A 25,321-nucleotide genomic window follows, 5' to 3' on the forward strand; every position below is an offset into this window, starting at 1 on the left:
TACAAGAATATAACTACTATAATACTGCCCCTATATACAAGAATATAACAACTATAATACTGCCCCTATATACAAGAATATAACTACTATAATACTGCCCCTATATACAATATAACTACTATAATACTGCCCCTATATACAAGAATATAACTACTATAATACTGCCCCTATATACAAGAATATAACTACTATAACACTGCCCCTATATACAAGAATATAACAACTATAATACTGCTCCTACATACAAGAATATAACTACTATAATACTGCTCCTATGTACAAGAATATAACTACTATAATACTGCCCCCTATATACAAGAATATAACTACTATAATACTGCTCCTATATACAAGAATATAACTACTATAATACTGCTCCCTATATACAAGAATATAACTACTATAATACTGCTCCTATATACAAGAATATAACTACTATAATACTGCTCCTATATACAAGAATATATCTACCCTGGGTGGACATTTTGACCCGGTATCTATTGCACAATTCATTATTTATGGGGAGGTCACTGATTATTCAGCCTCCACATTGTGAACATTCGGCATACAGGAGGATGGCTATCAGTCATGACCCGGGGACAGTGAGATCTCAATCACTTGTGTTTATCTTGTAATTGGGAACATATTAAGGAATCACTGTCCGCTTCATGCATTTTGTTGCTGTGAGAGAAGGGCATTCACCCAGTTTATTCTGCTGAGATGGGCTCTTTGTATTTGTTTATAGACCTTGCGTCGATTCTCCTTTGACCTAAGCTGTGACATAATAAATGGAGATTTCAAATGCCACAACAGGTCACGTTGCGCAGATTTTATGGAGTATCCGGCTTTAGATATAATTCAGGGTGGGGGATATTAAGAGACAGGTGTAGCAGAGCTGACTCACACATTTAGCTGAATGAGTTTTTATGGTTTTACTTTATATTATTGCACTATTTTTATCATGACGCTCAAACTATTCAGGCCCAATGATTTAAATAACAAATTACACTTTTCCACATTTGTAGATGTAGCAGAGCTGAATTTGTCATTAGTGCCATTCATTGGGTCATCGCAAAATGTTACATAGAATTGCAGACAAACCTGCTATAATTTTATGTCTGAGTCTTATGTCCTTATGTCACTCTGACGCCTCTTGTTCTCTATTTTTAGCGGATCCTCAACAGACTTATAAAGGGTTTTATTGCCCTATATAATCATATGGACTGATGGGTAACCCAATCAGAATCCCCCTTCTCCGCTCTTTTAGCAAGAGCGTGGCCTGACTATATATTAAATGTCAGCCATTGATTTCTATCACATCTGCCATAAAGAGCAGTTACGTGGGCGGGTTGGTTGTAGATATGTTTGGCCCACAGGCAGGATGAACAGAGAAAAATGGGAGTCATCCCGTCATGTCACCCACAGAACATGTAGGATTTAGACTTCACCTGTTCCAACCAGGTAGGATTTGCCAACTTGTCTAAGATCCAACCAGTACCAACCAGGTTCACTCCTGATAAAACCTGGATTAAATCTTCACCCGCTAGATTCCTCCGTCTCTCCTGCCATGAAATGCCTTTATTACAAGTGATTGTACCCGCTCTGTTAACCACTTCACCGCCTGACTGCTGTGCCGCACCGCACACATCATGATCTGGGACTTGTGAAATGGATTAAAGGGTGGCTGCTATTGTGAAGGATCATGGGGCCTTTTCACAGATAGCAACCGCCGACCCCCATCCTCCGTCCGTTTTGTCTTATGAATTATTCATTCTCACTTTTTCCGCTGTGTCTTCCATCAGATCACAGTTTATTTTTGCATCAGTGCCCGCCAGTTTTACAGGTGGTGCCAGTGACATTACACTCCCTGGGTATGCCGGAAGAACCGCCAACCATGCATGCAAGGGTTGAATTCTTGATGTATGGCTAATCAATAGCTGGGATCAAAATAAAGCACATCTAGTGAACGGTGCCCGCCTCAAACCCTACAACACGGGGCATCGTGTATTATACCAGTCTAGAGAAAAAAGTATTGCTGCCCGTAACACTAGAGTTGAGGGTCTTGATACGCTGATTTAAAGAAGTCAATGAACCCTCAATCTGTTTAATGCAAATATGTTCTTGCTCCCATGCCAGGTGGTGATCGCAGCAGCATGGGCAGCACGGGAAGTGCCACCAGTGGTCGGAGTTCTGGGAGTGGCCAGAGTGCTGGCAGCGCCCATGCTATACCCGCTAACGCAGAGGGGGTCAAGGTATACAGAGTGGGGCTGTGGGTGGAAAGAGACCCTGGTCTATATTATGAAATATATAGTGGGGTGGGGGGGGGGGGGTGCTATAACATTTGCATTACCTTTTATTTGGACAGAGGTAAAAGTCTACCTCTACTTACTACCTGGAAATTCTGGTTTGACAACGGTTAATTTCCCGTTTTAGTCATACTCGCAGGTGTCAAGGAAGCTGAGATCTGGTCTGCTATTTGCAGGATTCCTCCCACTGCAGAGCAGCATTATAGTCACCAGGAATTCACTAAGGACTGTTCACACAGTTTTTTGCAGGTAAAAAAAATCTGCCTCCAAATTCCTTCGGGAATTTTGAGGCAGATTTTCACCTGCCTGCGTTTTTTTGCTGTGGCGTTCGCCCGCGTCCATTAAAGCTAATGCAAGGACCACAGGCAAAAAACGCAGGGCAAAATGCTCGGAAACCAGCGGCGTGGGTTTTTTTCTGCCTCCCATTGATTTCATTAGGTCAGAGGCGGAAACCGTGGCAAGAAAGGACATGCCGCTTTTTACCCGCGAGTGGCTACATGCCGCCTGTGGAAAAAAACGCCTCCCATTGAAATCAATGGGGGGAGATTTCAGACGCTTTGTGGCACTGATTCCGACGCGGTTTCCATGTCAAAATCAGCGGCAAAAAACTGTGTGAACATCCATGTTTATCAGCTCTATAGAGTCAGGATCCTGCAAACAGCAGCCAGATCTCATCTAGCGGAGGTAAGACATGGACAAGGTAGAGATTGTGCTTCTCTATACTCAGTCCTGGATTTTACATTTTTGACGGGTCAGGCTTAACTGTTTACATACCTGTTATAGAGGGGCCCCGGACCCCACTTATTCCACCCATTGGGAATAAAGAGATAGAAATTTGCAGATCTGTAGGTTCAAACCAGGTACAGGAAGGTGGGCTCTATTTTCCGTGACTTTTTTTTTCAATTTTACATTTTGGGATTTTTACCCACTGAAGATTTGTAAACGTGTGTACAGAACGTTATCGTCATTAGTGGGCGATAGGATAGGACATCGCTCTCCATATCTGTCCATCTCACCTTTTTCCTCTTTACATCCTTTTTCTTTTGGTTTTGTCCTCACGTCCGTTCCATTTCAGCTGCTCGCCACTGTTCTTTCCCAGAAGGCATTGGGGCAGGAGCCTGGAGACGCCTGTGAGGGCCACACAGGTGCGTGGAGCTACAGAAAAAAATCCAGTTTGAGAAGTAGGATTTTCTAGAAAATAAACCTGATTCACAATACAGCAATACTGAGTCCTACATGAATCCTGCACTTGTAGGGAAAGATGGGCCGGACCATTAGGGCTGAAAGGTCCAATCTGATAGATTATGGGTTTCGACAACTAAAGCTATCCAACTCCTCAAATATCTTGATATATAAAATGAGTGGAGACCGATCCTGGTAGCCTAAAATCAGTGCCGAATTATAGGGAGGGCAACAGGGGCATTTGCCAAGGGGCCTCCACCATACTGTCCTCTCCAGTCCTTTCCAGCAGCAAGACATGGGACTTTCTAATACACTCATACGCATTCGACTCGTGGTCCGTGTTAACGTATAGATGAAAGTGTACGGATATACTCAGTATTGCTCTATAGAAGCACTGGTTCATTTTCATTTGAGGTCTGATAACAAACCCTAACAAAACATTGGCCCTAGAATGAAAAAAAAAAAATCACCACTAAATATAAGACCTCAAGCTGTTAATAACTCGATTTTAATTATTTCTGAGTTGTATCTGTTTCTGCAAAAGTTGGGTGACAACCAATATGTCCACCATTACAGCTTCCACCCAGCTTTCCCAGACTCCTGAATTGCAAATCGACCTGGTTGTGCAGCAATTAAAATAGTTATTGCGCTCAACCAGTGCCTATATGATGTAAAAACATGGCTGCTTTCTTCCAAAAACAGCGCCACAACTATTCACAGGTTGTGTGTGGTATTGCAGCTCAGCCTTATTCATTTTAATGTAGTTGCAGTGCACTACTAGTCCCATAGACAGGTGCGGCACTATTTTTTTGGAAGAAAGCATCCATGTTGATCTAATCCTGTACAAACCCTTTAAGGTGAGGACTCTAGAGTAGCTAAATGACAACCTCCCGTTAGAGCTGTAATGGCCGCAACATCGGTTGTCACTTAACTTGCCGAGAAATAGATATAACGAAGGCATAGCTGAAGACTTTATAGAACTTAAAGCCTTATATTTACTGGAGATGGTTTGATTTTAAAGTGAATGTCCACACTTTTGATCTAAATGGGTCCAAAATTCTGCACTGATTAATTTCTCGATATATCTTTATATCGGTGGGAGTTCCTATTTATGATACAGAGCTCCAAATACCCTATATATACACACAGAGTTAAATCATAAATTCTATCTACCTGCAGCCACCACTAGGGGGAGCTTACTGCATACAATTTATAATCCGCACGCAGTAAACTCATAAGCTCCCTCTAGTGGTGGCTGCAGGCAGAGCTCCGTATCGTAAAAATGGAACTCCAAAGATATATTATAAAATGAATTTGCGAAGACCTAAAGACACGATGATAAAAGTTGGAGATTTACTTTAACGGTAAATATTCTTACTGCATTCATACAACTAACACCTGCATTGGAATAACCAATTGTATTGCTAGTAATCCTTTAACACTTTATTAACTCTGCTTTGGGTCTAATCTGATGGACTACAGTATAATCCTATTATTATTATTTTTTACTAACATTATTATTGTATCCTGGTATTGGTACCTATAAATCTGGCTTGTCCTGTACTCCCGTGTGATATGTACCTAGTTACCCCTCCTTGTCAGTGCATGTCTCTGCTCTGATCTATGACCCTGCATTGCTTTGTATTATCAGTTACAATAATGTTTATTATTCTGTTCTTGTAACCTGTGAATGGCAGCTCCTCGGTGCTGAGTGTGATGTGTGTAGCCCTCCTCTATAGACTGTGTGATTTGCATTATAAATTCTCTCTCTCCTTAGATAATCTTCTATCTCATAAAGGCTTTCATTGTTAATTATCTGCCAATTCATAGCCGTCCTCAGCTGGGATTAGAGGCAGCGGGTGTATCATGATTATATTAAGTGTCTGAATATCTGAAATGAATTCTAATTTATTTGAAGGATCGGCACGACCTCAGAGCGTTGCAAGCTGTCCCTACATTGAGCAATCGTATGGAGACCACCCAAAGAAAATGGAAGCCATGACAGAAGGAAAGGTAGGTGGCAGTGACGGTATTAATGGTTTTTAGTAAACTTTTATAAAGGGTGTGATTTGTATAATTAGGATTTTACATGCAGCACAAGCACCATCTTCGTTCATTTATATCATACAGCAGGGAGCACAGGCGTCTTTTCATGTCTATCATACAGCAAGCAGCACAGGCTTCGTCTCCCGTCTATCATACAGCAGGCAGCACAGACTCCGTCTCCCGTCTATCATACAGCAGGCAGCGCAGGCTTCGTCTCCCGTCTATCATACAGCAGGCAGCGCAGGCTTCGTCTCCCGTCTATCATACAGCAGGCAGCACAGGCTTCATCTCATGTCGATCATACAGCAGGCAGCACAGGCTTCATCTCATGTCGATCATACAGCAGGCAGCACAGACTCCGTCTCCCGTCTATCATACAGCAGGCAGCACAGGCTTCATCTCATGTCGATCATACAGCAGGCAGCACAGGCTTCATCTCATGTCGATCATACAGCAGGCAGCACAGGCTTCATCTCATGTCGATCATACAGCAGGCAGCACAGACTCCGTCTCATGTCGATCATACAGCAGGCAGCACAGGCTTCATCTCATGTCGATTATACAGCAGGCAGCACAGGCATCATTTCAGTTCATTTCTATTATACAACCCCCCTTAAATATGCAACCTGCATAACGGGCAACTTCGTCAAACAGCGGTTGTAATTGACATGATAATGACCGAATAATGTCAACTTTCGAAACTGAGACGGCGTGCTGCCCGGCGTGGTTGTCAAGCTGCTTGTTAAAGGCCGCATGGTGTTGCAGGTAAAACTGCTGTTTACCTGCAAAATTGTGTGGCTATTGACAAGCAAATTAATGCTCTGGCGCGGCTTTCGGCTGCATGCCAGCCGGGTTAGTGCCACTTTACCCTTATTGACCGGCTAAATGACTGCTGATAAAACTTTATATAAACTTTTAATTCAAATTATAATAGAGTCTCCCACGAGGGGGGTTCTGAACTCACCCCCTATTTGTTTAGTGTTTACTGCTAATAGATCTCCGTTTGAGCCATGAGAGTATCTCTGTAAGAGGTTTCACCTTGGACAAGGTTATTCTTATCCTTCATCAATATATGCATTGATCTCGAAGCCATGACTAATGGTCCTATGTAAGAGAAGCTGTCATCTCCTCCTTTTCCCTAGACACGTCTGTACTTATTCAGTCTTCTATTATAGCAGGTGACAGATCCCAACTCCAAGTATTTATTTCCATGTATCCAGAAAAATGTTACAGGTCTATCTATATACACACCACAGTTTTCCACTAAGCTGGTAATAGGTCATAGCGTATATCTAAAGGACTGCCGTATATCTCCAAGGGCAAACACAGGAGTTTTAGAGAGGCGGTTTCTAAGTTCATTGGTGCCTACGGTGGAGCTGGCAAAATGTTGCCCCCTATATGACCGAGTGTACAGGAATTCAGGTTCAACTGGTATCTCTGGATGGTATCGTGAAGGGGTTAATGGAAGTGATCAAGGACAAGAAAAGGTCCCTATAATTTTTAATTTTCTTTAAATGGATCCAAAATTTTTTATGGAGGAGCCTTGTTTTTATTATACAGAGCTTCAAATCCCCTGCTTCCCTCCACAGTCATAGTTACATGATACAATTCTGTGTGCCTTTATCCACCACCTCCCATTGACCCCTAATTATTCATATACCGTGAGCTCGCTCTAGTGGCAGCAGAAAGAAAGAGCGACATCCCAACCATCAGCCAGAGCTGCATTCACAATTCTACTGTGGTCATCAATGGAAACCGTGAGCAAGCTTGTTGTCAGACTCATCTCTAACAGCTTAGGTGAGCTCATTTACTTCAGTGGGACGTGCCTGGTGTAAGGCATATACTTTCCAGAATGCAAATGACCAGAGCATGCGCTCTGCAGACACTGAACCAGCAGGGAATGCTTGCTTAGGGATATCCACGGATTTCCACTCCATTGTGAGTGCAGCTCTGGAGTATAATGCAGGATGTAACTCAGGATCAGTACAGGATAAGTAATGTAATATATGTACACAGTGACTCCACCAGCAGAATAGTGAGTGCAGCTCTGGAGTATAATACAGTATGTAACTCAGGATCAGTACAGGATCAGTAATGTAATGTATGTACACAGTGACCCCACCAGCAGAATAGTGAGCGCAGGTCTGGAGTATAATACAGTATGTAACTCAGGATCAGTACAGGATCAGTAATGTAATGTATGTACACAGTGACTCCACCAGCAGAATAGTGAGTGCAGCTCTGGAGTATAATACAGTATGTAACTCAGGATCAGTACAGGATCCGTAATGTAATGTATGTACACAGTGACTCCACCACCAGCAGAATAGTGAGTGCAGCTCTGGAGTATAATACAGTATGTAACTCAGGATCAGTACAGGATCAGTAATGTAATGTATGTACACAGTGACTCCACCAGGTAACTCAGGATCAGTACAGGATCCGTAATGTAATGTATGTACACAGTGACTCCACCAGCAGAATAGTGAGTGCAGCTCTGGAGTATAATACAGTATGTAACTCAGGATCAGTACAGGATCAGTAATGTAATGTATGTACACAGTGACTCCACCAGCAGAATAGTGAGTGCAGCTCTGGAGTATAATACAGTATGTAACTCAGGATCAGTACAGGATCAGTAATGTAATGTATGTAGACAGTGACTCCACCAGCAGAATAGTGAGTGCAGCTCTGGAGTATAATACAGGATGTAACTCAGGATCAGTAATGTAATGTATGTACACCGTGACTTCACCAGCAGAATAGTGAGTGCAGCTCTGGAGTATAATACAGGATGTAACTCAGGATCAGTACAGGATAAGTAATGTAATGTAATTTATGGTGTTCAGAGGTGGACATGACTACAAACTCCTTGAAAGACTCCTGCAAGGAAACAAAATGACCTTCTGCTGTGTCCCTCCATCCCCTGCGCAACCACATGATTAAAGAATACATAAAAGCAAAAATTCCCAGAAATTCACAATCCAGAGTCTGGTCATGCTCATCTTCTTTTTCTCACTAGCAGACAGGTCCAGGATTGCTGGTGGCACATACGAATATTCACTAAGAGTGTGACAAGAGCTGATCTCATCCATAGACATGTCTGAAAAATTAAAGCATTCCCCTTTAACTTCTGCTGGGAAGCCATGGCGGGAGGCGCTCCATAAAAAAACTCATGACAATTCAGCTGCTGGAACACAAGGGCCCCACGCTGTCCTTCCACAGGGGCCACTGCTGTCTATGTCCGTCCCTGATCTCCCGGTTTAGACTTACACACAGTCCATAGCAGAACGGGTACAATGCAACACACCCCGTGGCATATTATTATAAATGTCTTTCTCTTTCTTTACTTGCTATGTTACGATTGTCTCCAGCCTGACCAGAACTATCGCAGCAGAGCTCGGAACAGCCGGAATAATAATGAGACAATAAAACAATGCCTTCCCAGCACTCCCCAATTAAAATGCATAAAACAATGAGCAGCAGCAAACGGCACCGCAGGAAATCATCCAATTCTACTCTGCTGAGGAGCGACATAAAAGAGCGTTCACGAGTCAGACCAAACACTGCGCCACACTTCACTGATCAAGATAAATGCGCCAAAACGGCTGCAGCTGGCATGGTGACAACAGATTGATATAAAGAGCCGGATTGTTCCTAATCCTACAGCATTTATAGGCTGGAGCTGAATGTCCGACATTGTAGAATATAATATATTACACAGCGCAGACTTCTAGAGCGATCATATATCGCTGCCTGCATCCCGCTGACAAACCTTTACCACCGTCCATTAATGTTTACTGCAAAGGATATATGTATTCCCGGTAATCACAATGACTACACACAAATGTCTGACCGTCTATGGCGGATGCAGCTTTATACAATATTAATATGGTAGAAACACTGTTCATCATTCACATGTAGAACCAGAGGCGTACGTAGAAATCATAGGTGTTTTATATATATATATATATATATATATATATATGTGTGTGTATTAATTTCATTATGTATCTGTATACGGAAGCTCTGTTTTTCTGCCTTTATAAATCATATAATTCTGGCTGCATGCAGCAACCACTAGAGGGAGCTCACTGCATATGGATTTATACTGCTTTGGAGCGCTATAAATCTATTCAGTGAGCTCCCCCTAGTGGCGGCTACAGGTAGCTACTATGACAGCAAGAAGGGGATGTTATTCTGTGCCGGGCCCCCTCGTCGGTAAAGGAGCAATTTGAGAGCTATTATGAGAGGATCGTTCTATCGACAGTGTTTAGCTGTATATGGCCTGGTTTCTTCATTAGCACATGATGGGTGTAATGGGAAATGCAACGGGCGACCTTATCTCTTTCCAGAAAATGAAATAATCCTCCCCCCTAATCAAATTCTTCTCACATTTATAGAGCGCAGAAGCCGTCTTCCAGTGGCTGTGCAAGTTTCAGCTCCAGTTGTATGCTCCCAACTTTATCAATTCTGGATATGACATCCCAACCATCAGCCGCATGACCCCTGAGGTGAGCAAACATTAATAACGTATTATGATTGTGGGTCGGCCTAAGACAACCATTGTTTTATTTGCCCCCCGCATCATCTCTCGCAACCTCTATACAATCCGCTGTACGTTTTAATCCCATTTAGAAACATTTAACGTCACCCGTAGCAATGATCAGACGCCCAAACTGCTCTCAGAATTGACCTTACGAATACGTTGACTCCAATTGCAATGTACAAATGGTGGTAGATGGTTTTATCAAGTTCTGCTTTCTTCACAGGATCTTACAGCCATTGGAGTCACTAAACCCGGGCACAGGAAAAAGATCTTCTCCGAAATCAATAGTATTAATATTGGAGAATGGCTTCCTGATTACAAACCAGTGAGTTCACAAACTAGAAGTCCACCTTCGCTCGAAATAACTTCTATAAGCCTGTGTTCACATTTGCGTTGGAGGTTCCATTTGGATTTGACGAGAAGACTAGCGATGCACACACCATTTATTTTCCCATGGCTGGAAAGTTTGGGAAACACTGATCTATGGCATCAAGTCCACCATAGTGGGAGCCGTTCTTACAGAGCAGCTCTGCTTTCTGGCTCATATAGGGGGCCGCTATGATGTCTAAATGCCCTAATAGGGTATATGAACAGGGGTTGTCTTCATCCGACACCCCTTTTAAGCTCTTCCTTTGAGTGCTGATTGTGACTTTGGTTTTATCCACCAAAAAAGTGCTCAATAGATTTTATGCTCTCGTTTTCCTTCTTTCTTCAGGCAAATCTGTCCCTCTGGCTATCAATGATTGGGCTTGGCCAGTATTACAAAGTCCTGGTGGAAAATGGTTATGAGAACATTGATTTTATTACCGATATCACCTGGGAAGATCTACAAGAAATTGGAATCACCAAACTGGGTAATGCGAGTAACACCAATCCTGCTAATTTCCTGAAAAGTTAGAATTTTATTTTAAAGGTTAAAGGGGATTAAAAAAAAACAAAAAAACATGGCTGCTTTCCACCCAATAACAGTACCACACCTGTGTTGTGTCTGGTATTGCAGCTCCGTTCCATTGAAGTAAATAGGGCTGAGCTGCAATACCACACACAAGCTGTAAACAGGGGTAGCGCTGTTTCTATAAGACGGCAGCCGTGTTTTCCTAATCCTGGACAACCGGTTGGACGATGTTCAGTGGCTTCAATCTCCTTGTATACTCGTGAACATATACTAGCATCCCTACTGTATTCTTTTGCGCAGTCCCTTGTCTGTGTTCCAGACTTTCTTCCATTTTAGAGTATGGAAATATCAACCACTCGATGTCTTTTTCTGTTTTCTCAATTTAAGGTCACCAAAAAAAGTTGATGTTGGCCGTAAAGAAACTGGTTGAGATCCAGAGGTCGGAGTATGGTAAGTTTGATTCAGGCAGCATGAGAAGAAGACCACCGCAGAAGAACGTGGATTCAATGTCTATCGATTCTCCTCCACCTGACAGTGCAGAGTGTCAGTCCCCAAAAATGAAGACCTTCCAGGACAGTGAGCTCAGTGATGAGTTGCAAGCAGCCATGACTAGTGACACTCCAGATGGCTCTGAAAAGCAAATGAATCATGCACCGCACCACAGAGAAGGTTCTTACAGAGGACCCTCTGGAGCAAGGCTTCACCATGAAGGTAGTCTAAGTGGTCGAGCTAGACACATCAGCAGTTCCCAGGAACTCTTAGGCGATGGGAGCAAAGGGCCTAGCACTACTATGTCTAAGAGCCAGGAATACTTGACAGAAGAAGTGAAGAGAGAAGATGTGACCCGAGAATCCAGGCCCCTCAAGCAAGGGCATTCAATAAAAAGGGCTAGTGTTCCACCAGTTCCAGGGAAGCCTCGACAGTCATTCCCTCCTTCATATACCCCACCACAAACTCCAACGAAGGGAACCCCATCATCACCGCAATCTGTTAATACCCCACAAGCAACCGCCAAAGTGAAGCCAACTCCTCAGCTTCTTCCACCTTCAGACCGACCCATGTCTCCTCGCTCCATGCCTCAGTCTCCCACCCATAGAGGTTTTGCTTATGTTCTTCCACAGCCGATTGAGGGTGAAGGAACCCCTTCTCACTTGGCACAGGCAGTGCCTGTGTTGCCAGTGTCCGTTCCAGTTTTATGCCTTCCACCGGCAGGTAGCGATGGAGATGATGATGATGATGATGAAGATGCTCAGGAGGGAGAAAGAGGAAACCACGGACGTCCCAAGAAGCGAGCACATAGTTTGAATCGATATGCAGGTTCTGATGGAGAGAAAGAAGAACTGTTGGTTATTGATGGGGGTCTATATGGTACAGGACAGAGAAGAGTAGGTAGGAGCCACTCTGTAAGATCACAAGCTGGGATTGACAAGAACGTTAATCGCAGTCAATCCTTTGCAGTGCGTCCTAGGAAAAAAGGACCCCCACCACCACCACCAAAGCGCTCTAGCTCTGCCATCTCTGGAACCAACCTCGGTGATGGTTTATCTGCTGATGATGCAACTGGAGAGGGCTATAGAGAACAACGGAGAGCCAGTGACTTTGGTGGCATAGTGGACACAGGAAGTGCCGGTAGTGTTAAGAGCATTGCCGCTATGCTAGAACTATCATCCATTGGTGGGGGACCAAGGGCAATATGTGGACCGAGACCAAGAGGGTCTGATGGGTTTTGCACTCATCTCCTGCCTCATCCAGCCAGCCCTGAACTTCACCGACTTCCAGGTACCGTGGCAGGTGTCAAGCACCGTGAAGCCATTGGACTGGAGGGCGAGGTAGTTAATCGTCGGAGGACCATCAGTGGACCGGTAACCGGGCTAGTGTCTGCAGCTCGAAGAGAACGCCAAGAGGCCTCAAGGCCTCCTGACTCCCCCCGCAGTCCCTCTGATGTAATTCCTTTTGCAGAAGAGCGCAAGCAGACTGTTAAACACCGTCCACGGCCTTCAAGGACGGAACTGGCAGGCTCTCCGACAGCAGAACATGTCAGACATTCAGACTTGGCCTCTGTTGAGTCCAGTGTGACACTTAAGCGCAGAGGGAAAGCCAGACAGGGCCATCATCCTGCAGATATGAAGTTCTTACTGACAGAATCAGACACAGTCAAGCGCAGGCCAAAGCCCCGAGACAAGGATGGTGGTGGAGGGGCAGAGCCTTTGGTTGTGTATCAAAATGGAATGGGCACAATAAGACGCCGTCCTGTTTCGGAGATGAGTGTGGGTCGACAGGACAGCTCAGAACACACAGTGCAGACGCCAGAACGCAGTATTAAGCCACCTGTATCACCAAAACCCACCATTATTCATCCTTCTGGAAAGACACCATCCACTCCCACAAAGAAGACTCAAGTCATGGGCCACGGAGGAGGTAAAGAGAGACCTATGATACAAACTTTTTTACAATAACAAATGCTTTAATTGTAAACTTGGTGAAATCACACATTTTAGTTCAGCGGTAATAGGGCAACTAGTGGTAGGGTCTGTTCAAAGGTAAATCTGTGTTAGGATATATAATATTGGTGAAAGTCCGACATAGTGTCCTAGTGTTTTAGTAATATGGGTCGGAGATACCAACTGGTGTGAATCTATGAGCATCACCAAGTTAGGAGCTTTACAGGGAATCGAGATCCCTTTTTTCATGATATTGGTGGGTAACCCATCTAATAGGCTTAAAAGGAAGGTCCATTTTTGAACCAATATTTCTTTATTCCAATGCATCTGAAAATAAAAAAATAAAGCTATCTTGTAAAAAATCTTGATTGAAAAATCTATCGGTTTGTCTCTACAGCTGCTGTGCAAACTACAAACAAACCCTTGTGTAGTCTGATCCTGAAGTCCCCACCATCTGCTTCCTACTTCTTACTAAAAGAAATTCAGTATCTTCTAAAAACTTGGAGGACGGATGAAAGGCAATATGACTGCAGGATCAGACTGCACAGGGTTTGTTTGTAGTCTGTTACCATGGAGACACCTAGGCCTGCAAAGGAGCTGTAGGCCCAAAACAATAGTTTTATTTAAGATTATTTGCGAAGTTGCTTCATTTATTCATTTTAGATGCATTGAAGCAATACAATAATTTTTTGGGGGATGTGGATGAATCCTAAAGTGCGGTAAAAGATGGTGGCGCTGTTTAATAGACTAGACTGGCCAGTAATAGTGATAGTCATTGAGCTTCTATTCACACTCGTGGAAATATTCACTTTCCCATTCTTTCCGGCACACCGGCTTTATCTATTACTCTGATGCAGCGCCATTTCCCTTCCCCTCCGTCATCTTAGAGAGAGAAGATTACCCGAAGTGTCATGAATAATGGAATTAAATATACAATGTGCGTTTGCAGTTTTCACTTGGCTGATATTAATCCTCTCAGGTTGATGAGAAGCTATTAATCGGATTATGTCAAATGTGCGCACTCATAGAAATAATGGGACTTGTGAGATGTCTAATTATGGGGGACCGCCATGGGGGCTGCGTTGGGTGGATGATGCTCATTTCCTCGTATTGTGTTGTGGCCCAGACCATGCAGATTTCTATGTCTGGACCTGTAAAATAGTCAAACTGGGTGCTGAGAGATGCCTATATATGTCAGCTACTTGGGGAGTAAGACTGAAATAAGGGACCGGGGGGGGGGGGAGGGGGCTTCTATCTAGGTTTCATGTATACAATGCAAAAATTCTATATTGGTAACTAGGCAGAGACTTTGTTTTGCTTAATTTGTACTGATCTTGAGTTATATAATTTTTTTCTTCTCCATTCACATCCAAAGTTGATTCCAGAATTCTGCTGGTTGCTGCTTGTTTCTATTCACTCGCCGGACAGTCACGCGGCCTTTTAGCTCTGCCGCCTTATTTGGATAAACATCATCTGAGTTCCCAGAATGCACTGCAAATTTAGCTGTGGAGGTGACTGGAGAACAAAACTTCATGTAATTATATGTAGATCTAAACTGTCCCAAGATATGGAATTTCCTTTTTATTCTGATGATGGAGGTGAATAATACCACATCAAATCCTGGAGATCCTCTAACATCCATCTTTTTATTGTATTTCAGAAGTAAGGAAGGTAATGGGAACACCTCCACCCGTCTCCCCCAAACCTACCCCTCCCCCAACAGCTCCTAAACCCATCAAACCCCATGCGATCATTCAATCCTCTAGTGCAAGCTCAACTCCGGCCCCGTCTCCTGTAAAGCAACCAAACAACATCAAACCTTCCAGCACTCCCCCGTCCCTGTGTTCCAGCCCTGCTAAGCCCCTGACTCCGGGTCACCCTCTACAGGTTCCCATCAAACCCCCCAGATTGTCCATCACCAGCTCTTCCATAGAGGGAGGGGGCAGTGAAGCCGCGCAGCAGAAATTGGAGGAAACCAGCGCTTCACTGGCTGCGGCTCTGCAAGCTGTGGAGGAGAAGATCAAGCAGGAGGACGCACAAAAAGAGTGAGTGAGGGTCTATATACATCTGATGTCCCTCCAAATGGGGTGTAAGAACATGGTAGGGCCTTAATACAGGCGTGAGTGGGCCATACCAAGCCAACATTTGGGGGGGGGGGGGGTCGTCATCACAATACCTTGGACAGAAGCTTACAGTAATTTGCGTCATTTTTGTTTTGACCAATCACTGAAGAAGCTCAGGTCCATGATATATTTGGCTCAGATTTATGGTTGTGGCCCCGTTTAGCCGAATCTCTGATGTTCTGCTTTTCCTTCCCTCTCCAGTAGCTCATCCGTAGAGGAGAAGAGTACAGTCAGTATTCTGGATGACATAGGCAGCATGTTCGACGACCTTGCAGACCAGCTGGACGCCATGTTGGAATGAAGCTGCTGCACTCTCCTCAAGGCGAGGGCCTACTGACTGCTCATTGCCTCCGATTCCCTTGCTGGGTCCTGTACTGACCACCGGCCTCCTCATAGGGCCCTTTCGATCGCTGTTCTCTGGTCTCAGAACACACGTCTAACCTTAGCACAAACAAGTAAAGCCGAATACCTCAGGATTGTGCTCAGTCTTTAAGGGGCAGTTTGGGGAGGGGGAGGCCTAAGTCAAACGGGAGGCGGCAACGGCTATGGCTTTGGCAGTCCTAGCATCAAGAAAAGTTCCGGAATGCATTGCAGCACAGAGCCCAGTGACAACCTGGACGGAGAGGACTACATTGTGTTGTTAGACAGTATCCTGCTGATGTTCAAAGCACTAAGGGTTCATTTTCAGCAGCGAAACAGCACGCAGCCCATCGCCAACTGGACGTCAGACCCATAACTTATGCTGAAATCTTCCCTTTTTTTTTTGTATTTCTTGTTTTTGTCTTGTTAAGATTGCGGTTACCATTCAGTGTGAGACATGGATATAAACGTTTTCTCATCTTCATCCATAAGGACAATTAATGGCTGTCAAAAGGAGATTATAGCACCCTCTGCTGGTGACACTTCAGAAGCCCCAAAAAAAGAATGTGCGGATGAATAAACCCAGATACCAAGGCCAACGCCGGGTCCTTGTCCGAAGTTTGATCAACTAAACGATATCCCAATAGCGCGCTGGCACTATACTCAGCGACAAGTGCCCCCCTAAGACTAGATTGAATTGCAGTAACCCAGCAGTCAGCTGGCAGTACATCATGCCCTCTCGCTACCCATTCATTACCCCCACCATCTCCATGAATCACCCATTGAGCTTAATAGCGGAGCATTTGAACCACGCTCACAACAAACATACGACTCCCTGCCTAGAACATTTCATAGTTGTCTTCTGCCTCCTGGAGGCCAGGAGAGGTATAACATCCACAGTGTATTACTTCCTATAAATAGTTTCACCTCTCTGAAAAGTTATATTGAGAAATTGGAACCATGATATCTCAGGTGGATAGACTTGAGAGGAATTACTTGGGATCACAAGGTATATTTTTTACATCCTTTTATTGCATATTTATTATATCAACTAAATAAGGCTTAACCCCTCAAAATAATATTTACTTCCGTTATATAGAAAATATTTTACAAAATGATCCGTTATCTATCAAAAAAATTATAAGTATTTTTGGGATTCAGGGGACCAGGAATACAAAGATTAATGGATCCTGCAGCAAAAGTACAACCACAATGGCACCTCCACTTTTTACTGACTGTCTTGAGATTTTCTTCCCATCTGTGGATGGAGCAAACCGAAAAAAGGACTTGACGATGGTAAAGCCCAAATTCCAAGGTCCAGTCTCCGAACCTGCCAGCAACTAATGAGAATTGAACCATTTGAAAGCACAGAATTTCTATTTCAGGAGAGGAGGTTCATTTGTGAAATTTTTTGGGTCTATATTTTTTCAAAAATTGTTGCGTCCGGTAGCCTGAAAATACACAAAATCTACAGAATACCCTCCCAAATCCTAATATCCGGAATCATGGAGAATATAGAATAGCACAAACCTCGGACATCGGCTGAATTTAGTTTTTATATTTTTTGCCTATTTTTCATAATTTATGTGTATATAGAGATCTTTGATTGGTTGGGGTGTGCCTTGCGTCCATATTATTGTTATTATGAGGGTGAGGGGCCGGTGCTGGTAGATATTACACATGGGGTTCTGTACTGGATAAAGAGAGGGCGACGTCTTAATCCGATTTATATAAGAACCAAAGTTTAAAAAAAAATATTCAGCCCCATTTATTAAACCGGTCTCTGAGAAAACGTGGTCCTGGGGTAACCAATCAGAAATCCGCTTAATCTTCACCTGAACTGGAGATATGTAACATGGTCTCTGATTGGTTGCAATAAGCAACAAGCGCAGTTTTTCTCAATAAAATGATATGTCTTTTTTCCTAAGGAAGGCACAACCGGCCTATATAAATCCACCCCTCCGCGCCGGGCACTTGTGTATATACTTTACGTCATAGGGGAGGGGCATTGATAACATATGATGGCGGCTTTGTCAGTCTGCAGCTCTAGTCTCATATTGGGACTGTAAGATCTGGGTAATGTTTCACGTTCTACCCAATACTACATTTTAAAGAGCGTTTACACCAAAACACCCCCAAAAGCGCGCGACTAAGGAAAGACATTTGTAAATGTTGCTTTTTTTTTGTAGTAAAAAAAATAATTCTGTCGGCACAAAACACTGGAATGGAGTCAGAATTTACATTTGTGACCGGTGGGTTCATTCTGTGTCACAAAATAAAAGTCTGCGTCAAAGTACTATAAAATGATAAACGAAACACAAAATGATCGTATAAAAAAAAAACGGCGCCTTTGCCAATATTTTATATAACACGCATCCCGTTCCGTTTTATAACGTTTGTGATACAGAATAACATTTCGGGACATAAATCTCATTCTGTGATACACAAGGCAATTTTGTTTGATTTTTGGAGCACGGAAACCTGTTAGTCGCACATTGTAGCGTTCTGTGCCACAAATATCACCGGTGACGTCATTTTGTTCTAAATTCTACTCCATTCATTTTGTGTACGTAAAATATCATTTTTCCGCAGTCGCCCTCAGAATCGGCAAGTCCCGCAGACTGTAGTTTCCTGCCAGCGGTGACGGTGTAGGGAGTGAGGCGGGCGATCACCGCTCAGTGCTGCAGTACCAGATAACATTCCCAGCATGCCGCAGGTTCCCAACCACCATCGGATGCCATTGAATCTGTGCCATAGTATATCTGTCTTGTCTTGTGTGGGCAGATGCGGGGGTGGGGCGTAAATGTGAAATATAAGGTTGTCAGATTGAGGGTTTTCTAGTGATCTGGTGAATACGATCCGTCTCTCTTTTACCATGCCTAAGTTCATTTGATTAATTTATTCTTCTTTTTCCGCGGACGTAACACTAACTAACCCCTTCACTGCTGGAAAACAAATGATACAACTATTACAGAAAAATACAAACATTTAAAATTGACTATTCAAATGCATAAAGTGTTAAAGAAATGTATTTATTAAGACGGCAGCGAGAAAATAAACTATTCATTAAAGGTCTACATGATGGATACATATATAACATATATATATAATATATATATATTTTTATGATTAAGTTATGGAAGAAATCTGTACTGTATCCCCGTCCTGTGACCGCTATGCATCTTGGTGCTTTCCCTACAGTGCTGTGCTTTTACGGTTAATGACTATTGCATTTTATTTGTGATCTGTGACGCCGTATCGATACGTCTGAGAAAATAAAAATTGTTTTTGTTAATTCCTTTTTTATTTTGGTAGGTGTGTGATTTTATATCGTTTTATATGCCCGACACACGAGAACAGAGGATTCTGGGAAAGTCTTAATGGATCTAGCAGGAAGTTTTCCGGCCTCTGATAATCACACACTTATATTGAAGTATTACATGGGAGTGGTGTATGATGGTTGTGATCAGCACTGTGGGGGAGGGGGTAAAGCATCTACTGAATACATGCCAAAATCACGCCCACATGCGGTAGTGAATGGGTGCTGATTAGTTTCATGATATCTGTATAGGGGAACGCGTATTTTATTTAATTTTTTTTAACTTGATAAATGATATCATTCTGGCTACATGAATCCACCACTAGGGGGCACTCATTACATATTTGTACTGAACTCAAGGGGAGCTGTATAGCGCTGTATGCAATGAGTTCCCCCTAGTGGTGGCTAGAGGATGCAATAATTATGACATGCCACAACTGCAGAGGAGCCCGGATGACACAAGCGAATCCTCTAGTAAACGCCTGTGTGCCATTTTTGCTGTAAATAACAAATTACTAAGTTGATACGTATCAGAATTATTATTTTTGGGGGGGGGGGGGGGGGGGAATGACACAATGCGGCAGACAACATAAACCTAGAGGAGACTGGCAATAGATGCGCCAAATTTATCACACAGGTGCCTGCTGCCTAATCTATTTGGTGCATCTTTATAGACATGTTAGACTTATTTCTATGGATTATGCCCTCTTGGTTGGCTTACATTAAACCAGTATTTTGCACCAAAATTGTGACGCACACCATTTAACAAATCTGGCACGTTTTAGGACTCCACTTGGCCGTCTTTCATAGACCGTCTACAAAACGGTCTAGTGAGGCCCAAAAAGTGTCTAAAACACAGTAAATCCGTGCACCAGATTTTTGATGCAATTTGACTTTGTAAATCTGACCCAAGAAGTTACTATAGAGCACATTGGAAGCGCTGTGATCGGACGTACCTGCGACACTTTCCTCTTTTGACAGGTTGATGTTATGAACCTCAATATCTTTGGTATGAACAGCGTGAGACAGAGAGGTAAGTGGCGCCATGACAGAAATATAGAATTGTTTTTTGTTGTTTTTTTTAAAAATATAAATATATCCACGTTTCATTGCTGTGTGAGGGGAAGGAGGGAATTTGGAGCTCTGTATCAGAAAACTGATTATATCTTTAGAGGTTGGAGCGCCATTACAGAGCTTCACATCCCTCCCAATGATAAACTTCGGTCTACCTGCAGCCACCACTAGGGGGAGCTGAGAAACGTACTGGAGACGGATTTATACAGCTCCTCGTGAACTCCATGATGAACACGTCTTCAGATAGCTTGGCCTAATTGTGACCAGCCACAACTGATACCATCGGTACCAGATGATCTTATAATGGGGTCCTTTGCTTTGATGGAAAAAAAAAAAATATAGAAAGGCTTTTCTAAAAATGATTCTTACTTAAATGCCTCATGTTCTGTTCACATCTGCGTCAACGGCAAACACAAGGGGGCGCTGTCTGTATAGAAATGTAGTGTTTACATATACTTCTTGCAGGTTTGCCTATATATATATATATATATATATATAAATATATATATACATACACAGTGCTTTTTGTGGACAAAGTACGTGCAAGGCTCTGTATAACAAAAAAAAAGCACATCCTTTTTTTCCCGTTACGCAGGACCCCCGCCACTCTGGTCCATGGGCTGGGTCTGGTATTACAGCTCAGTCCCGTTCACTAATACCAGAGACAGCCCATAAAATATAGCGGCTCTAAGGACAGAATATGTACATTTCATGATTCATTTATCCTGTCCTGGGGCTGACATCTATATACATAGGGGGGTTGACATAGAAACTCAGATATTGGCCCTTATTGATCAGGCCTATGACTCCAGGTGGCAGGACTACCCAGCAGACTACCCACCTATAATCCCATAAGGATCAGTGTACAGAATGGAGAATAGAAACGTCACAGTATAAATGACGCAGATAACACGGGCTCACCTTCATTACAGTTTTATTGGAAATGAAGAATCGCTGATACTATAATACAATATTTAAAAACTGTAGAAAAAGGAGATTAAGAGTGAAGCCGGGATGTGACTGGTGAGGCGTACCTGGGGGGGGGGGGGGGGGGGGGGGGTCGCTGCTGGGAGGTCACATAGACAGGTGGAAATGCACCATTAGTACAATCATCCAGATTCCCTGCGCTTACACAGGGGTGAATAGTGATGAGAAGTGAGGACGCCCCTTTAATTAAAAAAAAAAAACTCACCAGGAGATAGAAGTCCTTGAGTCGTTTTCTGGGAAAGCTGGGTGATAATATGGAATCATGTTAGACCCACACAGCTTTCCCCGACTCCTGATCTGTAGTTCTGCTCCCATGTTATTGTGAAGCTCTTGGTGTTGGAGTCTGGGAGAGCTGGGTGACAACCCCTGTGATTCCAGCCAGATTGTCGCCGAGCTTTTCCAGGAACGGCTATAACTAATATAGAGCTGGAGAATTTGTAACAATTTAAGGACTTTTATTTGCTGGTGTCTTTTTTTTTTTAACATTTGGGTGGAAAATGCCCCTTAAGATTTTCTTAGCCTGATCCACCCAGCGGGGTGAAGTAGATTTACGAACCACCCTCGTCTAGCGCCATTTAAAATAATGATACAAATCTACAGTATGTACAGTAATGAGCGTGTGCACAGTATATAATCACTAGTGGACGACCTATACAGAGTACGCTGTGCACTAATACGTTGTATATAAAAACACGTGACAAAAAAAAAAAAGTGTTGTCCCCCCTTTACAAGGGTGGACTGCTAGACCGGAGGTACTACAAGTCCCAGCATGCTGCCAGCTAGTTCTACAGAAGCTGGAAGGTCGATCCTCTAATTAAATAAATTTCTACAGAATATACCGTACAGGACCGGACCCAGAACAGATCACATACTATGGACACAAAGAAAAGCTCTTGTTCTCTGTCTGACTCCATGTTATTGTGATGCTGCGCCGCGCCATTATAAGATCAACCGCCGAGCGAGATCTGAAAACGACTAGAGGTCATAGCGTATCACATTGTTATATAAGGAGCAACTCCGACCATGTAGGGGGCAGATATAAAACACTTGACTACCCCGGGGTCATAGCCAAAGTCACGTCCTTTACCCCATACAGAAGTGACGCTCTCCCAGCCCAGGTATAAGACCCGGGGAGACTGCAGGATGAGGATTGCGATTTGCTGGATTACATACAGATAAATAGATGAAACTGCGCCTTAAAGGGGAAGGAGACAGAGTATTACGTGAGGTCACTGCAGCGCCACACATTTGCATTTATTAATGGGGATCATGAAGGGATTGCTAAATGACTTGTACTGTCCCCCTGAAATTGAAGTCCCTGAGCATAACAGAAAATTAAATTTTCAGTGAAAAGTATCGGGGAGCAACGCCTCCCCTCAAACTGGTACTGCTGTGGGGTCCCACTATTGATTAAATCCAACAGCAATCTGAATCCTGCCTGGCACCTTTTTCCTCAGCATGGCATAGATGCTTGTGTCATGTGCTGCCCATAATTCCCAGCACTATAATGTATAACGCATGTACATCTGCGGCAGTATACGGATGATATATAGAGCAGGAAGTAGAAGACAAGCATTTATACCCCCTGTGGAGGAAAGTGCTACAGACAAGCAGCAGCGGTGAGAATAGCGCCACCTAGGGGTCTGCTAAGGAATGCTTACACTGAATTTAGGATCTGAATTGGCCAGATGAACCTAGACTTTTGTTTTGTAGCGAGTGATAAAAATCTGTCCTTAGGGTATGTTCACACAGGGCAGAGCCGTTGCATTAAACTACGCAGTGTATCCATCCTAGAACTCGCAGGGGATTCCGGACGAAAAATTGCACCAAATTGTGGTGCAGATTTTTTTTGGGGCGGAATATCGCTGCGGAAAACCCTTCTTCTAAAAACAAAACAAAACTTCCCTTTACTGGCGTGGCTATAGACCTCTTGGGATGACACTGCAGCCTGTGATTGGCTGCAGCAAGCACATGGGATGAAACGCCATCCCAGGAGGCCGGACTGCACGGAGAATAGACGCGTCGCTAGGACAACACGCAGGGGTAAGTATTGGCTTTTTTTTTTCTTTTAAGTTATTCTAAACAATTTAAAGGTCAATTTATAAACATTTTTTGGGCTGTGTGTGGATGAGATTTGTTCAAATCTCATCCACTCTGCCCCGTGTGAACATAGCCTAAGGGTATGTTCACACGGCGGATTTTGCTTGGTGGGTACGGTCGGCAGGACACTTCTTTTGTCCGCTAGTTGAAAAAAATAAAAGCAGCGTCTGCCTCTCATTGAAATGAATGGAAGGCGGAATTTGCTGCGGATTTCACCACAAAAACTCTGCTGTCTGAACAAGGCCTTGCAGTGCCAAAAAACTTATGATGTTCTGACTGGGACATGGACTTGTAGAGGAAGGAACGTTTCAATGTAAAGTGTATATAACAATGAATATAATCTTATTGATAAGGACGGTGTCCTGTCCCCAGCAGCGTTTTACCGCAGTCACATTGGGCACGCTGCGCAGGTAGATCAGGGGAGGAGAATGTCAGGATGAAGAGAGACTATATGGGGTGTGAATGAGAAGTGGCCTCGTACTGAGCAGGGGCAGAGTACTGACTTGGCTCAGCCATCGCTCCTTTCGAACAACCCACATTGGAGTAAGACAATTAATTTTAATCCTCGTTTGAGCCATGATCATAACACAGACTATTCATGATCCCGCAGTATTTTGCCTTCATCGCTATAATTTCCTGCCCGGCTTGGAGGGAACACTGGGCACAGTTCGGGTGCCTTTTCCCGGTGAACGGTTGGTTTCAGTTCCAGTATCATTGTGGTGCCTGAGGCCTGAACTAGGAGAGAATGATCCAGCAGGAGGAGAACATGGGGTCCAGGTGCCAAGACCGTCTCCCAAATCTTTTCCGTAATCTTATTAAAAGTCAAATGTCCGTGGCAACGTATGGAAGGCTGGCAGAGAAAACTTGGCAGCGGCCCAGGAAGAGGCTGTAACTGGAGGAGTTTAGTCTCAATTAGCAGGTCCAGACCTAGGAAGACCAGAAGAATAAGTGAGTGAATGTCAATCAATGTAGTAAAACCATCATGAGCAGTAGTCACCGACTAAACACCATTTATAATTGGGCCAGCAGTGGAGAAACAATAGTGTCTATCCCAAACGAATAGGGTTAACCCATGACCGAACCATTATCGGCCTTAAGAACCATGAGAATTTTTTCGTTTTTGTCTCCTTGCATCTTTATTTTATGGCTACGTAGCTATTACAGGTGTTGTTTAGGTATAATTTTCAGGTAACTATATGGTAGCATAGAGAATGCATAAAAAGGTAGATCCCCTTCCCCCCAGCCTCAGTCTCTCACACTGTGTGAAGCAGCTTCATGCTGATAGGACAGCGTCAGAGGATGTGAGGAGGCTCCACCTCCGGAGAATCGCTGCTGTTACCGCCCACTTGCCTAGTATAGCCTCATTTGCATATTTAGAAAAAAGCTCATAAATTAAAATACAAAAAGCGTTTTGGGACGCAATTTTCACTAATATTATCAGTGTGACGGCGCCTATTAGAATAACTAGGAGATAGGGCATTACTAAACTAGTGACAGATCCTCTTTAGGGTATGTTCACACGCTAGCTGTCATTTACGTGTGAAAAGGCAGACTGTTTTCAAGAGAAAACAGCTGCCTCGTTTCACACGTAAATGCTCCTCCTCGCATTTTGCGAGCCGTCTGAGACGCTCGTAAATCTTGAGCTGTGCTTCATTGAGTTCAATGAAGAATAGCTCAAATTACGTGGCAAAGAAGTGCCCTGCACTTCTTTGCCGAGGCAGTCCATTTACGCGTCGTTGTTTGACAGCTGTCAAACGACGACGCTTAAATGACAGGTTGTCTGCACAGTACGTCGGCAAACCCATTCAAATGAATGGGCAGATGTTTGCCGACGTATTGCAGCCCTATTTTCAGACGTAAAACGAGGCATAATATGCCTCGTTTACGTCTGAAAATAGGTCGTGTGAACCCAGCCTTAAGGGGTTATTGGCTGTTCACA

At 43.5% G+C, this 25,321-nt stretch overlaps 2 protein-coding genes across 10 annotated transcripts in view; one reads left to right on the forward strand and one right to left on the reverse strand.

The window, feature by feature from the left end:
* The window catches only part of CASKIN1 (CASK interacting protein 1), a 133,830-nt gene extending 114,633 nt beyond the window's left edge, over nucleotides 1-19,197 (forward strand). For both annotated transcript variants that reach the window (XM_075830539.1, XM_075830540.1), the window contains 9 exons: nucleotides 2,137-2,252; nucleotides 3,382-3,451; nucleotides 5,407-5,501; nucleotides 9,938-10,048; nucleotides 10,307-10,408; nucleotides 10,799-10,937; nucleotides 11,366-13,396; nucleotides 15,080-15,464; nucleotides 15,744-19,197. In XM_075830539.1, the coding sequence (XP_075686654.1) occupies nucleotides 2,137-2,252; nucleotides 3,382-3,451; nucleotides 5,407-5,501; nucleotides 9,938-10,048; nucleotides 10,307-10,408; nucleotides 10,799-10,937; nucleotides 11,366-13,396; nucleotides 15,080-15,464; nucleotides 15,744-15,843 (3,149 nt within the window). In that variant the 3' untranslated portion in view covers nucleotides 15,844-19,197. The remainder of the gene's footprint in view (nucleotides 1-2,136; nucleotides 2,253-3,381; nucleotides 3,452-5,406; nucleotides 5,502-9,937; nucleotides 10,049-10,306; nucleotides 10,409-10,798; nucleotides 10,938-11,365; nucleotides 13,397-15,079; nucleotides 15,465-15,743) is intronic.
* A 2,149-nt stretch (nucleotides 19,198-21,346) lies between these two features.
* TRAF7 (TNF receptor associated factor 7) overlaps nucleotides 21,347-25,321 on the reverse strand; it is a 31,359-nt gene continuing 27,384 nt past the window's right edge. For all 8 annotated transcript variants that reach the window (XM_075830543.1, XM_075830549.1, XM_075830541.1 and 5 more), the window contains exon 21: nucleotides 21,347-24,309. In XM_075830543.1, coding sequence (XP_075686658.1) covers nucleotides 24,295-24,309 — 15 coding nt within the window. In that variant the 3' untranslated portion in view covers nucleotides 21,347-24,294. The remainder of the gene's footprint in view (nucleotides 24,310-25,321) is intronic.

This window comes from Rhinoderma darwinii, chromosome 6, assembly GCF_050947455.1.
Source record: "Rhinoderma darwinii isolate aRhiDar2 chromosome 6, aRhiDar2.hap1, whole genome shotgun sequence".
Taxonomy (NCBI): Eukaryota; Metazoa; Chordata; class Amphibia; order Anura; family Rhinodermatidae; genus Rhinoderma; species Rhinoderma darwinii.